The sequence below is a fragment of the Aotus nancymaae genome, unplaced genomic scaffold, assembly GCF_030222135.1.
Source record: "Aotus nancymaae isolate 86718 unplaced genomic scaffold, 86718_ANA_hifiasm-v0.15.2.pri h1tg000017l, whole genome shotgun sequence".
Lineage (NCBI taxonomy): Eukaryota > Metazoa > Chordata > Mammalia > Primates > Aotidae > Aotus > Aotus nancymaae.
The window spans coordinates 283,006-299,211 of NW_026988429.1; the positions used below are offsets into that span (position 1 = coordinate 283,006).

Here is a 16,206-nt window from a genome sequence, read left to right on the forward strand (position 1 = left end):
GCGCCTATAATCCCAGCACTTTGGGAGGCCAGTGCGGGTGGATCACAAGGTCAGGAGTTCAAGACCAGCCTGACTAACATAGTGAAACCGTCTATGTACTAAAAATACAAAAATTAGCCAAGCGTTGTGGCATGTACCTGTAATCCCAGCTGCTCAGGAGGCTGAGGCAGGAGAATCGCTTGAAACCGGGAGGTGGAGGTTGCAGAGAGTCAAGATCAGATCCTGCCACTGCACTCCAGCCTGGGAGACAGAGCGAGACTTTGTCTCAAAAAAAAAAAAATTCACTGTAACAGGGAGCAGAATACTGAATGAAGCAGTAGCTGGAAGGGAAGAGAGGATGAGACATTTGTAGTGAAGTAGCTGGTGATGACAAGGTCTAGACTGTGATCATGGGATGAGTAACTACATACAGGTAGGAGCAGACTGGAAGGAGACATGGAAGTAAAGATCGCTGGAGGTTAGATGAAATGTCTGAGAACTTCAGGCATTGAAAGGGTAACATATGTTGACGTTAAAGAAACTAAAAAAGAGAAGAAGACAATGTAGCAAGAGCTAGTTTTCCATGAATAAAGAAAGGTAACTCAGATGACAGTAACAAAGATGAACAATGATACAATAAAAAGGAATAAAGAAGGAAGTGAACTAGAAAGTGGCATAATGTTCCAGCTACTCTGAAGAACCCAGGCATAAAGGATGAAATGAAGTACTTTAGGATCCATCATGGTTCATATTTTATAAAACAGGAACAAAAGGAAGACATCAATTTTTGGACTTTGCTCTACCAAAAACATGCCCTCAGAAAATATTATTCAGAAATACGTCCCTGTACTAGTTTCCTAGAGCTGCTATAACAAAGTGACACAAACTAGGTGGCTTAAAACAACAGACATTTATTCTCTCGCAGTTCTGGAGGCCAGAAGTCTGAAATCAAAGTGTTGGCAGAGTCGTGCTCCCTCTGAAGCCTCTAGGGAAGGATCCTTCTTTGCTACTTCTACCTTCTGTAAGCTAACTCCAGTTTCCGCCTCCATTCCCTGGATGTGGCAGCATAACTCCAGTTTCTGCCTCCATCTTCACATGGCCATCCTCTCCTCGTATGTTTTTCTCCTCACATGGTGCTTTCCTCTTTCACAAGGACACCAGGCATATTGGATTAAGAGCACATCCTACTCCAGTGAGATCTTAAATAATTACATCTGCAATCACCTTATTTCCAAATAAGGTCACATTCTGAGGTACTGGGGATTAGGACTTCAACATATAATTTGGGAGGGCACAATTCAACCCAAAACAATCCTCTTCCATTTAATGGCCACAGACAGGTACTGTGCTGTTTATGGTCAGGGAATGTCTTAACTCCTTTCTCTCAATGATAGTGTATCTCCCTCCCTCCATATCTTGCATCTAACAGGTAATCACTGCAGTTTAAAGAAAACTGAAGGTATTAGAAGAAATCTGATACTCAAGTTATTAATCAACCTTAAATATTTAACCATTATTAGTATGACTACATTTTTCCTCCAATAACTCTATATGAGCTTTTTTCTTATCTGCTCGTGATTATTCCAGTTCTTCAAAGTTTATAACTATGTTCTAGAACAGTGGTTCTCAAAGGGTGGTTCAAAGATCCCTGAGGGTCACTGACATTCTTTCAGGGACTGAATGACAGCCTCCTTTCCCTAACTCCTTTTTCATCTATGTGAGGCCAGATTGTCTTCATATACTTCAACCAAAACAATATATCCCAACGAATGAAATACAGAGCAGATTGCGAATCCAGCTATGATAGGTAATTTTATGTATCAAATTGACTGGGTCATGGAGTGTCCAGATATGTGGTTAAACATTACTTTGGATATGTCTGTGAGCTGTGTGGTTTTGTTGTTGTTGTTGTTTATTTGAGATAAGAGTCTCATTCTATCGTCAAGCTGGAGTACAATGGCACAATCTCGGCTCACTGCAACCTCTGCCTCCCAGGTTCAAGCGATTCTCCTGCCTCAGCCTCCCGAGTAGCTGGGATTACAGGTGCGTGCCACCACACCTGGTAATTTTTTTTTTGTATTTTTAGTAAAGATGGGGTTTCACCCTATTAGCCAGGATGGTCTCGATTTCTTAACCTCACGATCCATCCACCTCGGCCTCCCAATGTTCTTTTAGTTTGTTTTGTTTTGTTTTGTTTTGTTTTTTTGAGACAGAGTATCACTCCATCACCCAGGCTGGAGTGCAGTGGCACAATCTTGGCTCATGGCAACCTCCGCCTCCTGGGTTCAAGTAGTTCTCTTGCCTCAGCCTCCCAAGTAGCTGAGATTACAGGTGTGCACCACCACGCCCAGCTAATTTTTGTATTTTTAGTAGAGATAAGGTTTTGCCATGTTGGCCAGGCTGGTGTTGAACTCCTGACCTCAGGTAATCCACCCGCCTCAGCCTCCCAAAGTGCTGGGACTACAGGTGTTAGCCACTGTTCCCAGCCTGTGAGGTGCGTTTCAATGAGATTAATATTTGAATCTGGAAACTAAGTAAACCAGGTTACTCTCTCCAATGTGGGTGGGTCTAATCCAGTCCCTAGAAGGCCTAAATGGAACAAAAGGCTGAGCAAGACAGAATGTGCTCTCTCTGCCTGATCGTCTTCCAGCTGAAGGATCTTCTACCTTCAGACTCAGATCAAAACTTACACCGCTGGCTCTCCTGGTTCTCAAGCCTTTGGACTTGAATTGGAACTATACCATCAGCTCTCCTGGGGCTCCAGCTTGCAGATCTTCAGACTTCTCAGCCTCCATGATTACGTAAGCCAATTCCTTACCATAAATATCAATACAGATATATATACACATAGACAGACAGATGTACACAGATAGCTGTATCTATCTCCATCCTATTGTTTCTGTTTCTCTGGAGAACCCTGAATGATGCACCAACTGACTTCTATTTAGCCAGAATTTAAACAATGCTATTCTTCCAACTAATTTTTTTGTTTTGGAAAATAGTCATTTTTTACTTTAAAATATATTATTTATGGTAATATGTAACAGGTTCTTTCAAAATAAATTTTAAAATAAATATTATTAAATGTTTTAATTTCTTGGATCCTAAATATCTATATAGATAATCCACATAAATAAAAACTCTTAAGAATACTTTTGAAGAATACAGAGTCCTAAGGCCAGGTGCAGTGGCTCACACCTGTAATCTCAATAGTTGAGGAGGTCGAGGTAAGAGGATCGTTTCAGGCCAGGAATTCGAGACCAGCCCAGTCTCGAGAAACCTCATCTCTATAAAATGTTTTAAAAATAAAAATAAGAGTCCTGAGACCTCCCTTCAAAAAAAGTGAACTGTTCCTCTACATAAAGTTTACAACAATCTATTAGAAAAATAGAATATTTGGCCAGAAGTGGTGGTTCACTCCTATAATCCTAGCACTTTGGAAGGCCAAGGCAAAGGATCACTTGAGGCCAAAGCTCAAGACCAGCCTGGGCAACAAAGCAAGACCCCAACTATAAAAAATTTTTAAAAAATAATTAGGTGGGTGTGATGGTGTTTGTCTGTAGTCCCAGCTACTCAGGAGGCTGAGGCAGGAGGATCACTTGAACCCAGAAGTTGGAAGGTGCAGTGAGCTATGATTATGCCACTATACTCCATGCTGGGTGACAGAGTGAGACCCTGTCTTTTTATTAAAAAAAAAAAAGAAAAATGAAAACAATATTAATTTATTTCTTTCCATTCTTCAGAGCTAAATCAGAATTTCTTGTGCTGCTTATCAAAAAAAAAAAAAAAAAAAAAAGTTTGCCAGTTGCAGAAGACATACCTGATCATCCCCAGAACCCTGTTGAGCTGCTGTTTCCACATTAGTATCAGAAATTTGTGTTCTACCATTGCTTTGATATAATAACTGCTGCCACACATGACAGGTCAATGGAACAATCTGAAAACCAAAAGCAGACTTAAATAGAGTAATAACACAATCACTATGATTATATACCAAAAATAAACTAATATTTAGACCACATTCCTCAATTTATAAAGCCCTTTCACATATATGACATTTTGATTTCACAACCATTATATAAGCTATTATCCTTATTTAAAAATAAGAAAACAGGGACTTAAGGTTACTCAGTTAAGATCCAACATACTTATGCATAAACCACAGCAGTTCCTTAATCTCCTTCACCCACAGAGGTAAAAGAAGCAAACAGAAACAAGCAAGTTGTCTACCTGTAAATCTTATTGGTTGAGACAGTTAAGAATCAACCCCAATAACAGGGATTGAAATCAACTCATAGCATGGGTCATTTTGCGAAGTAAGGGGTTAGAGTAGGGCTCTCCTACTGATGAAAGAAGGCAATAAAAGCTGTGACCATAGCCCAAGGCTGAAGGAACACAAATGGACAGACTACAGGCAATAAAACAAAAATGACCTGGTCAAGCCACCCACTGGTTCAGGGATTGGTTCTTGAGATTTTTTCCAATATCCCTGAAGAGTAAGAACCCAGAGATTCCAATATAAGATTTCCTTCTGAAGAAGCCATAAGGGACAAAGCAGAAACAACCACAAAAAGAGTAGGCAGAGAAGAATGCACACAAAGAGAAAACAAAATAACCCTCTTACCAAAAATTAGATTAAAAACTACACTTCCAAAAGACTTTAAAATAGTATTGCAGATCCTCCAAGAGATAAAGAAAGATATAAGATGCATAGTGGCTCACACCTGTAATCCCCGCACTTTGGGAGGCCGAGGCAGGAGAATCACCTGAGGTCAGGAGTTCGAGACCAGCCTGGCCAATATGGTGAAAACCCGTCTCTACTAAAAATACAGAAATTAGCCGGGCATGGTGGCATGCATCTGTAAAAGGAAAAATTAAAACATTCACAGATAAACAAAAGCTGAGAGAGTTCATTACCACTGACCTGGAAGAAATGCTAACGGCAGTCTTTCAAGTTGGAACTAAAGGATGCTAGATAGTAACTTGAAGCCATAGGAAAATATAAGTTCTCTGGTAAAGGTAAATATACAAACAAATATAAAAAGATAAAAGATATTATTTCAATTTTGGTAACTCCACTTTTAATTCTTTTATAGGATATAAAAGATAAAAGCAAAAAAAATAACTATGAATCTACATGCTATGATTTGAGTATGTATCCCCTCTAAAACTCATGTTAAAACTTAATCCCCAGTGTGGCAGTATTGAGAGGTGGACCCTTTCAGAGGTGACTGGGTCATGAGGGATCTGGCCTCTCATGAATCAATTAAACATGAGGGCAGATCTGAACTGCTTAATGGATTGATGGATTAACGGCTTATCATGAGAGCAGACTGGTGGCTTTATAAGAAGAGGAAGAGAGACCTGAGCTAGCATGCTCAACCCCCTCACCATGTGCCTGTACCACCTCAGGATTCTGCAGAGTCCCCACTAGCAAGAAGGTCCTCATCAGGCCCTCACCCTTGATCTTGGATTTCTCAGCCTCCATAATGTTATAAAATAAATTACCCATTTCATGTATTCTGTTATGAGCAAGAGAAAACAAACTAAGAAACTATGTTAATGATTAAACAATATATAAACATGTTACTTGTGACACCAGTAAAATGTTGTCAACAGGGTACTAATACTTTGGCCAGGTGCAGTGGCTCATGCCTGAAATTCCAGCACTTTGGGAGGCCAAGGCACGTAGATCATGTGAAGTCAGGAGTTTGAGACCAGCCTGGCCAACAATGGCAAAACCCCATCTCTGCTAAAAATATAAAAATTAGCCAAGCATGGTGGTGCGTGCCTGTAGTCCCAGTTCCTTGGGAGGCGGAAGCAGGAGAATCACTTGAATCCGGGAAGTGGAGGTTGGGGGGCAAAGCCAAAAGGACTAGAGTTTTTACACCCAACTGAAGTGAAGTTGTTACTAGTTTAAACAGGTTGTTATTCTCCTAAGAAGTTTTATGATATTCCCATGGTAACTACAAAGAAAATAGCTATAGAATACACACAAAAGAAAAAAAGAGAATCAAAATATATCCCCACCAAAAAATCAACTAAACACAAAGAAAAGTAGAAGGGAAGGAAATGAAAAACAAGCTAGGAAAGGACAAAGAAATTATTAAAAAAAAAAACAGAAATAAAACCCATAGGATTAAAAAACAGGACCCAGCTATATGCTGTTTAAAAGACACTTACTTTGGAACTAAGACACACATAGCCTGTAAGTGAGAGGATGAAAAAGATATGCCATGCAAATGGTAACCAAGAGAGACCAGTAGTGGCTACACTAATATCAGACAAAATACATTTTTAAAGAAAACTGATACCATAGACAAAGAAGAACATTATGGGGTCAATGCACAAATAAGATATAGTAATTATATATGCATCAAACACTGGCGCTCCTAAATACTTAAAGCAAACATTGATAAAATTGGAAAGGAGCTCTCCAAAAACAGTGAGAGACTTCAAATAACCAACTTTCCATAACAGAGAGAACAATGAGGCAGATCAGTAAGGAAAGAAAAGACCTGAACAGCACTATAGACCAATTGGACCTAACACATTTATACAGAACACTCCAGCCAATAACAGCATTATTCTCAAGTGCACGTGAAACTTCTCCAGGATACACCACATGTTAAGCCACAAAGTATTAGATATCTTTTCTGATCACAGTAGAATGAAACTAGAAGTCAAATGCAGAAAGAAAACTGGAAAATCAAGAAATTTGTAGAAATTAACAAACTCTTAAAAAGACAACGGGTCAAGGAAGAAGTAACAAAGGTAATAAGAAAATACATTAAGACAAAAATGAAAGCACAATATATCAAAGCTTATGGAATGTAGCAAAAGTAGGGAAATGTAGCAAAAGAAGGAAATCTATAGTCATAAATGCCTATATTAAAAAAAAAATTTCAGGTCAACAACCTAACGTTACACCTTGAAGAACCAGAAAAAGAAACTAAACTCAAAATGCTCAGAAGGAAAAAAATTTTAAAAGGTTAGAGCAGAAATAAAGAAAAGAAAATAGAAAAACAATAGAAAATCAAGAAAATCAATAGTTATTTGAAAAATCAACAAAACTGACAAACCTTTAGCTAGACTAAGAAAAAAAAAGGCCTCAACTAAATTCAGAAATGAAAGAGAGGATGTGACAACCAATGCCATAGAAATAAAAAGGATTATAAGAGAATACTATGAACAACTGTACTCCAACTAATTGGACAGTCTAGAAGGAACAGATAAATTCCTGGAAACACACAGCCTATCAAGACTGAGTAACATGAAAAAATAAGAAAATCTCAACAGACCAGTAACAAGGAAATTGAATCAATAATCCAAAACCTTTCAACAAAGAAAGGCCCATGGCCAAGTGCAGTGGCTCACACCTGTAATCCCAGCACTTTGGGAGGACAAGGCAGGAGAACTGCTTGAGCTCAAGAGTTCAAGACCAGCCTAGGCAATATGGTGAGATCCCATTCTACTAAAAAATACAAAGAAAACAGCCAGACATGGTGGTGCTCGCCTGTGGTCCCAGCTATTTGGGAGGCTGAGGTGGGAGGACTGCTTGAGCCCAGAGGGCAGAGGTTGCAGCGAGCTGAGACTGCACCACAGCACTCCAGCCTGGGTGACAAAGTGAGACCTTTAAAAAAAGAAAAGCCCAGGACAAGAAAGCTTCACTGGAGAATTCTACCAAACATTTAAAGAATTAACACCAATCCTCCTGAAACAATCCCAAAAAATTGCACAAGAGGGAATACTTTCAAATTATTCTACGAGGCCAGCATTATCCTGATACCAAAGTCAGAAAAAGACACTAGAAGACTATAAATTAATATCCCTGATAAGTACTGATGTAAAAATCATTAAAAAAAATTAACAGTAAGAATTCAGCAGTACATTAAAAGGATTACACATCATAACCAAGTGGAATTCTTGGAATACAAGGATGGTTCAACATACAAAAATCGATCAATGTAATACACCACGTTAACAGAAGGAAGGACAAAAACCACATGATCATCTCAAATGAAACAGAAATGACACTTTACAAAATTCAACACCATTTCATTATTTAAAAAAAGTCAACAGGCTACAAATAGAAGAAAACTACTTCAACATAATAAAAGCCATATGTCCCACAGCTCATATCATACTCAATGATGAAAGACTGAAAACTTTTTCTCTAAGATCAGAAACAAGGCAAAGATGCTTGCTCTCCCCCTTCTATTCAACATAGTATTAGAAATCCTACTAGAGCAATTAGGTAAGAAAAAGAAATATAAATGGAAAGAAGGAAGTAAAATTATCTCTTTTCACAGATGGCACAATGCAATATACTGAAAACCTCCAAAGACTCCACAAATAGACACTGTTAAAATAAATAGGCCAGGCATAGTAGCTCATGCCTGTAATCCCAGCATTTTGGGAGGCCAAGGCAGGTGGATCACTTGAGGTCAGGAGTTTGAGACCAGCCCGGCCAACAGTGGCAAAACCCGTCTCTGCTAAAAATACAAAAAATTAGTCAGGCATGGTAGGTAGCGTGTGACTATAGTCCTAGCTACTTGGGAGGTTGAGACAGGAGAATCACTTGAACCCAGGAGGCGGACATTGCAGTGAGCCAGGATCAAGCCACTGCACTCCCGCCTGGGTGACATAGTGAGACTATCTCAAAAAGAAAAAAGAATAAATAAATCCAGTAAAGCTGCAGGATACAAAATCAATATATGAAAATCAGTTGCACTTAAGTATACAAATAACTACCTATATGAAAAAGAAATCAAGAAAACCATCCCACTTACGATAGCATCAAAAAACAAAGAAAAAGACTTAGAAACAAATGTAACCAAGAAGGCAAAAGATCTGTCTACTGAAAACTATAAAATTCTTAATGAAATAAATTGAGGACACAATTAAATAGAAAGATATTCCATGTTCGTAGATTATAATAATATTGTTAAAATGTATGTCCTAGCCAAAGCAATACAAAGTCAATGCAATCATTATGAAAATTCCAATGGCATTTTTCACAAAAAATGGAAAAGAAATTCTAAAATTCATATAGAACCACAAAAGACTCTAAAGAGCCAAAGTAATTCTGTAAGACAAAAACAAAGTTGGAGGAAGCACACTTTCTGGTTTCAAATTATATTACAAAGTTATAGTAATCCAAATGGTGTAATACTGGCATAAAAAATAGACATGTAAACCAATGGAACAGAATAGAGAAAGAAAAATAAACCCAAACATATATGATCCACTAATTTTTGACAAGGGCACCAAGAAGACACAATAGGGAATAGAAGGTCTCTTCAAATAATTGTGCTGAGAAAATTAAATTTCCACATGCAAAAGAATGAAATTGGACCTTTATCTTACACCACCAACAAAAATCAACTCAAAGTCGATAAGATAACACAACATGAAGACTTAAAACCATAAAACTCCTAGAAGAAAATCTATGGGAAAAACTCCTTGACATTTGTCTTGGCAATGTTTTTTTGGGATATCACAACAAAAGCTCAGGCTACAAAAGCAAAAATAGGTAAATGGAACTAAATCAAGCTAAAGAGTTTCACAGTTAAGAAAACAATCAACAAAATGAAAAGACAGTCTACTACAGATGAAGAGAAAATACTTGCAAACCATGTAACATCTGATAAGGAGTCAATTTTCACAATATACAAAGAACTCATACAACTCAGTAGAAGAAAAATAACCTGATTTTAAAATGGGAAAAGGACCTGAATAAACATTTCTCTAAAACAGAAAAAAAGAAAAGAAAAATGGTCAACCAGCATATGAAAAGATGCTCAACAGTACTAATCATCAGGGAAATGCAAATTAAAACCATAATGAAATATCATCTCACACTTGTTAAGATGGCTATTATTTAAAAAACAAAAAGGTTCAAGAGATAAGTGTTGGCAAGGGTGTGGAAAAAAGAGAATCCTTGTACACTGTTGGTGGCAACATAAACCAGTGCAGCAACCGTAGAAAACAGTATAAAGTTTTCTAGTAATTAAAAAGAGAACTACTACCGGGTGTGGTGTCTCATGCCTGTAATGCCAGCACTTTGGGAGGCCAAGACGGGCAGATCACTTGAGGTCAGGAGTTCAAGACCAGCCTGGCCAAAATGGTGAAACCCCCATCTCTACTAAAAATACAAAAATTAACCAGGCAGGGTGGCTACTCAGAAGGCTGAGACACAAGAATTGCTTGAACTCAGGAGGCGGAGGTTGCAGTGAGCAGAGAACGCACCACTGCACTCCAGCCTGGGCAACAGAGCAAGACTGTCTTCAAAAACAAAAAAAAGTGCCATCCATGTAAGAAAGAAAAAAAAAAGAACTACCATATGACCTAGCAATTCCATTTGTGGGTAAAAATCTAAAAAAAATGAAACCGAGAGCTCCAAGATGGCTGATTAGCAGCAGCTCAGGATTGTAGCTGCCAGTGAAAGTGCAGAGAGTGAGTGGACGCCACACTTCCAGATGAATTTATGTTGCCCACGGACCAGGAGATTCCCAGCGAAGTAGCCCCACAGGTCACCAGCGCGACTCTTTTGGCCAGCGCAGCAGTTGTGCCGGCGCCCCGGTGTGGCGGTTCTCAGTGCGGAGTATATGGGACTGGGTGCCCTTTTAGTTGGCGTTTGGAGCTCTGGGAAGGCAGAGTCGCCCATTCAGCTGATTGAAAAGGGGACTGAAGCGGGAAGCCAGACCAGGAGATTCCCTGGCAGAAAAGCGCCACAAATCTCAACGCTGCTGTTTCAGCCGGTGCAGTGGGTCGCCACAGGGGAAATTACACAGATTCCGGTGCCTTTTCAGTGGGCAACTGGAACACCTGGGAGAGAGTCGACTGTTCAACTAAAAAAAAAAAAAGAAGAGGCTCTGAGACAGGAAGCCAGGTGATTGGGCTCGGCTGGTCCCACCCCCACGGAAAAAAAAGCAATTGGAAGCGCTGAGGATTGAGAGTTTCACAGCAAGCACAGCTGAACCTGGGAAGGTCCAGCTCTGTGGGGGAGGGGCGTCCGCCGAAGGAAAACTAAGTAACAGAAAAAACTTCATCACCAACAAACTGGATGTCCACTCAGAGACCCAATCTGAAAGTCAGCAATTACAAAGACGACAGGTAGATAAATCCACAAACGTGGGAAGAAACCAGCGCAAAAGAGCTGAAAACACCCTAAATCACAATGCCTCTCCTCCTACAGGGGAAGACAGCTCCTCATCAGCAACGGAAGAAGGCCTGATGGAGAATGAGTGTGATGAATTGACAGAATCAGGCTTCAGAAAGTGGATAATAAGAAACTTCTGTGAGCTAAAAGAACATGTTCTAACCCAATGCAAAGAAACTAAGAACCTTGAAAAAAGTTTTGACGAAATGCTAACAAGAATAGACAATTTAGAGAGGAATATAAGTGAATTAATGGAGCTGAAAAACACAATACGAGAACTTCACGAAGCATGCACAAGTTTTAACAGTCGAACTGATCAAGCAGAAGAAAGGATATCAGAGGTCGAAGACCAACTTAATGAAATAAAACGAGAAGACAAGGTTAGAGAAAAAAGGGTAAAAAGGAATGAGCAAAGTCTCCAGGAAATATGGGACTATGTGAAAAGACCTAATCTACATTTGATAGGTGTACCCGAATGTGACGAAGAGAATGAATCCAAGCTGGAAAATATTCTTCAGGATATTATCCAGGAAACCTTTCCCAACCTAGCAAAGCAGGACAATACTCAACTCCAGGTAATACAGAGAACACCACAAAGATATTCCTCAAGAAGAGCAACCCCAAGGCACACAATCGTTAGATTCACCAGGGTTGAAATTAAGGAGAAAATACTAAGAGCAGCCAGAGAGAAAGGTCGGGTTACCCACAAAGGGAAGCCTATCAGACTCACAGCAGATCTCTCAGCAGAAACCCTACAAGCCAAAAGAGACTGGGGGCCAATATTCAACATCCTTAAAGAAAAGAACTTTCAACCCAGAATTTCATATCCAGCCAAACCAAGCTTCATAAGTGAAGGAAAAATAAATTTTTTTGTGCACAAGCAAGTACTCAGAGATTTCATCACCACCAGGCCTGCTTTACAAGAGCTTCTGAAAGAAGCATTACACGTAGAAAGGAACAACCAGTATCAGCCATTCCAAAAACACACCAAAAGGTAAAGAGCATCACCATAATGAAGAATCTACATCAACTAATGGGCAAAACAGCCAGCTAGCATTAAATAACAGTGTTAAACTCACATATATCAATATGACAGGCAAATTGGATAAAAAGCCAAAACGCATTGGTATGCTGCATCCAGACCCATCTCACGTGCAAGGATACACAAAGACTCAAAACAAAGGGATGGAGGAAGATTTACCAACCAAATGGAGAGAGAGAAAAAAAAAGGCAGGAGTTGCAATTCTCGTCTCTGATAAAATAGACTTTAAAGCAACAAAGACCAAAAGAGACAAAGAAGGACATTACAAAATGGTAAAAGGATCAATGCAACAAGAAGAGCTAATGATCCTAAATATATATGTACCCAATACAGGAGCACCCAGATACAAGGCAAGTTCTTAATGACTTACAAAGAGACTCAGACTCCCACACAATAATAGTGGGAGACTTTAACACTACATTGTCAATATTAGACAGATCAACGAGACAGAAAATTAACAAGGATATCCAGGACTTGAACTCAGACCTGGAACAAGTAAATTTAATAAACATTTACAGAACTCTCCACCCCAAATCCACAAAACATACATTTTTCTCAGTATTGCATCACACCTATTCTAAAAGTGACCACATAATTGGAAGAAAATCACTCCTCAGCAACTGCATAGCATTTCACAGGTTTAAATGAAATATAGGTTGGCTGCTTGTTTGTTATTTTCCTCCCTTATTCCTTCCTGTCTCCATTGTTAAGCACATTTATTGGCATAAAAGAGGTTTTTAATACCCATTTTTAGACTGCATTCTAGCCTGGGCAATAGAGCAAGATTCCCGTTCTCTCTCCCTCTTTCTCTTCCTCTTTCTTTCTTTCATTCTTTTTTTTTCTTTCTTTTTTCTTTCTTCTTTTCTTTCTTTTTCTTCCTTTCTTTCTTTTTTCTAATTCTTAAAAAAAAAAAGGAGTAGGTGCAGATACAGTGTGAGACGTAGGGGTGACTGATTTTGTTTGTAGTTCTGCTGTGTGCAGTTAATGTCCCTGATATAGTTTGGATACTTGTCCCCGCCCAAATCTCATGTTAAAATATAATCCCCAATGTTGGAGGTGGCACCTGGTGGGAGGGTGATTAGATATAAAAAAAAAAAAAAATGAAACCATCACCTCATAAAGATACCTGCACTGCCCAGTTCACTGCAGCATTATCACAATAGCTACAAACACAACTAAAGTATCCACTGATAAACTGTGAGATACACACACATACACTCACACATACACATGGGGAGGGGAAGGGGAAGGAATATTATTCAACCTTAAAAAGGAAGGTAATCCTGCCATTTGTCACATGAATGAACCTAGAAGATAGAAAAATACTGCATGATCTCACTTATATATAAAATCTATTTTTTAAAGTCAAGTACAAAGAAGAAGTAGTGAGGGACGGGACGAAACGGGGAGATGTAGGTCAGAGGATTCAAAGTTGCAGATATGATGGATGAGCAAATTTAGAGATTCAATGTAAAATATAAGTACCATATTTAATAATATTGTATTATATTTAGGATTCCTGCTAAAAAGATATTAGATGTTCTTGCCACAAAAAAAAGAGGCAGTAACTATGTGAGATAATGAATGTTAATTTGCTTGACTAGAGCAACCATGTCACTAGGTATATGTATATCAAAACATCATGGTGTATTAATACATACGATAAAGGAAAAAATAAACTAGAAATCAGTAACAGAAAAATAGCTGGAAAATCCCAACATACTTAGAGATTAAACAACATATTTCTAAATAACATGGGGGTCAAAGAAGAACCCTCAAAATAAATTTTAAAATATTTTAACTAAATGAAAGTGATAACACGACTTATCAAAATTTGTGATGCAGCAAAAGCAGAGCTTACTGGGAAATTTATAACACTGAATGTATATGTCAGGAAAAAAATCTGAAATTGATTATCAAAGCTTCCAACTTAGGAAACTGAAAAAAAATAAATCATATTTAAAGTGAAGAGAAGAAAATAAAAACTAGAGCAGAAATCAATTACACTGAAAATAGCAAATACAAGAGAAAAATCAGTGAAACCTTAAATGTTGGTTCTTTTGAAAAGATCAATAAAATCAATAAACCTCTAGCCAGGCTAATAAAACAAGATAAAGGATGCAAATTAAAAATGTCAAAAATGAGGCCATGCAGAGTGGCTCACTCCTGTAACCCCAGCACTTTGGGAGGCCAAGGTGAGCTGATCACTTGAGGCCAGGTGTTCAAGACCAACCTGGCCAACATGGCGAAACCCTAAATCTACTAAAAATATGAAAATTAGCCGGGCATGGTGGCACACACCTGTAATCCCACTATTCCAGTGGCTGAGGCACAAGAATCACTTGAACCCAGGAGGCGGAGGTTGCAGTGAGGAAGATCGCACCACTGCACTCCAGCCTAGGTGATACAGCAAGACTCTGTCTCAAAAAAAAAGAAAAGAAAGAAAGAGAGGCCATCACAAGAGATCCTATGGACATTAAAAGGATAATAAAGGAACACTATAAACAACTCTATGCCCACAAACTTGATAGCCTAGATAAAATGAACAATTTCTTAAAAGAGACGGTATATCAAATCTGACACAAAAATAGATAAAATGAATAGGTCTATATCTATTCAAGAAATTGAATCATGAATTAATAGCCTCTAAAACAGAAAGCACCAGACCCAAACAGGTTCACTGATAATGCTACCAAACCCTGAAGGAGGAAATTGTACCAATTCTCTAAAATCTCTCAGAACACATAACCAGAGAGGATACTTCCTAATCATTCTATGAGGTCTCTATTACCCTAATACCAAAACCAGACAAACACATTACAAAAAAAGAAAGCTCCAGACCAGTATCTCTCATGAACATCAATGTAAAAACTCTCAGCAAAATATTAGCAAATCAAATTTAACAACATACAAAAAGTACTGTACATCATGACCAAGTGGGATTTATCCCATATATGCAAACTTGGTTCAGCATTCAAAAATCAATTAAGGCTGAGGACACTGGCTCACACCTCTAATTCCAGCACTTTGGCAGGCCAAGGTGAGCAGATCACTTGAGCTCAGGAGTTCGAGAACAGCCTGGGCAACAAAGTGAGACCCTTCGTCTCAAAAATAAGTACAAAAATTAGGTGGGTGTGGTGGCACATGCCTGTGGTCCCAGCTACTTGGGAGGCTGAGGTAGGAGGATAGCTTGAGCCCTGGAGGCAGAGGTTGCAATGAGCCAAGATCACACCACTGCACTCTAGCTTGGGTGACAGAGCCAGATCCTGTCTCAAAAAAAAAAAAAAAAAAATCAGTTATTGTAATCCATCACATTGACAAGCTTCAGAAGAAAAATCACATGATCATGTAATAGATGCAGAAAACATCTGACAACCCAGTCACAATAAAAATTCTCACTAAAGTAGGAATAGAGGGGAATATACTCAATTTGATATAGAGTAGCTACAAAAAATCCTACAGCTAATATCATACCTAATGAAACTTGAAGCTTTCCCTCCAAGAGATCAAGAACAAGGCAAGGATTCCCTCTCTGATATGGTTATCTGTTCCCTCCAAATCTCATGTTGAAATGTAATCACCAGTGTTGGAGGTGGGGGTCTTATGGGAGGTGACGGGATCATGGGGGCAGATCCCTCATGATTAGTTTAACACCATTCCCTTAGTGATACATGAGTTCTCATTCTGAGTTCACACAACACCTGGTTGTTTAACGTTTAAAAAAGTGGCACCTCCTCCCTTGCTCCTGCTATAGCCATGTGAAACACCTGCCCCCACTTTACCTTCCACCACAATTGCAAGCTCAGCAGGAGTAGATGCTGGCACCACGGAGGTCTCGTACTCCACAGAACCATGAGCCAATTAAACCTCTTTTCATTGTAAGTTACCCAGCCTCAGGTATTTCTTTATAGCAACACAATAACATCCTAATACACCCTCTCTCACCACTGCTTTCCAACAGTGCACTGGAGGTCACAGCTAATGCAGTAAGACAAGAAAAGGAAATAAAAGGTACACAGTT

General features: G+C 38.9%; 1 protein-coding gene across 12 annotated transcripts in view; it reads right to left on the reverse strand.

Annotated features, from left to right (window-relative positions):
* The window catches only part of LOC135275608 (centrosome-associated protein ALMS1-like), a 271,819-nt gene that overhangs the window by 239,573 nt on the left and 16,040 nt on the right, over positions 1-16,206 (reverse strand). For all 12 annotated transcript variants that reach the window (XR_010343217.1, XR_010343218.1, XR_010343219.1 and 9 more), the window contains exon 2: positions 3,800-3,916. Coding sequence is in view for 8 of the 12 variants with exons in the window: in XM_064377819.1 (XP_064233889.1) it covers positions 3,800-3,916 (117 nt within the window). In the remaining 4 variants the exon portion in view is untranslated. The remainder of the gene's footprint in view (positions 1-3,799; positions 3,917-16,206) is intronic.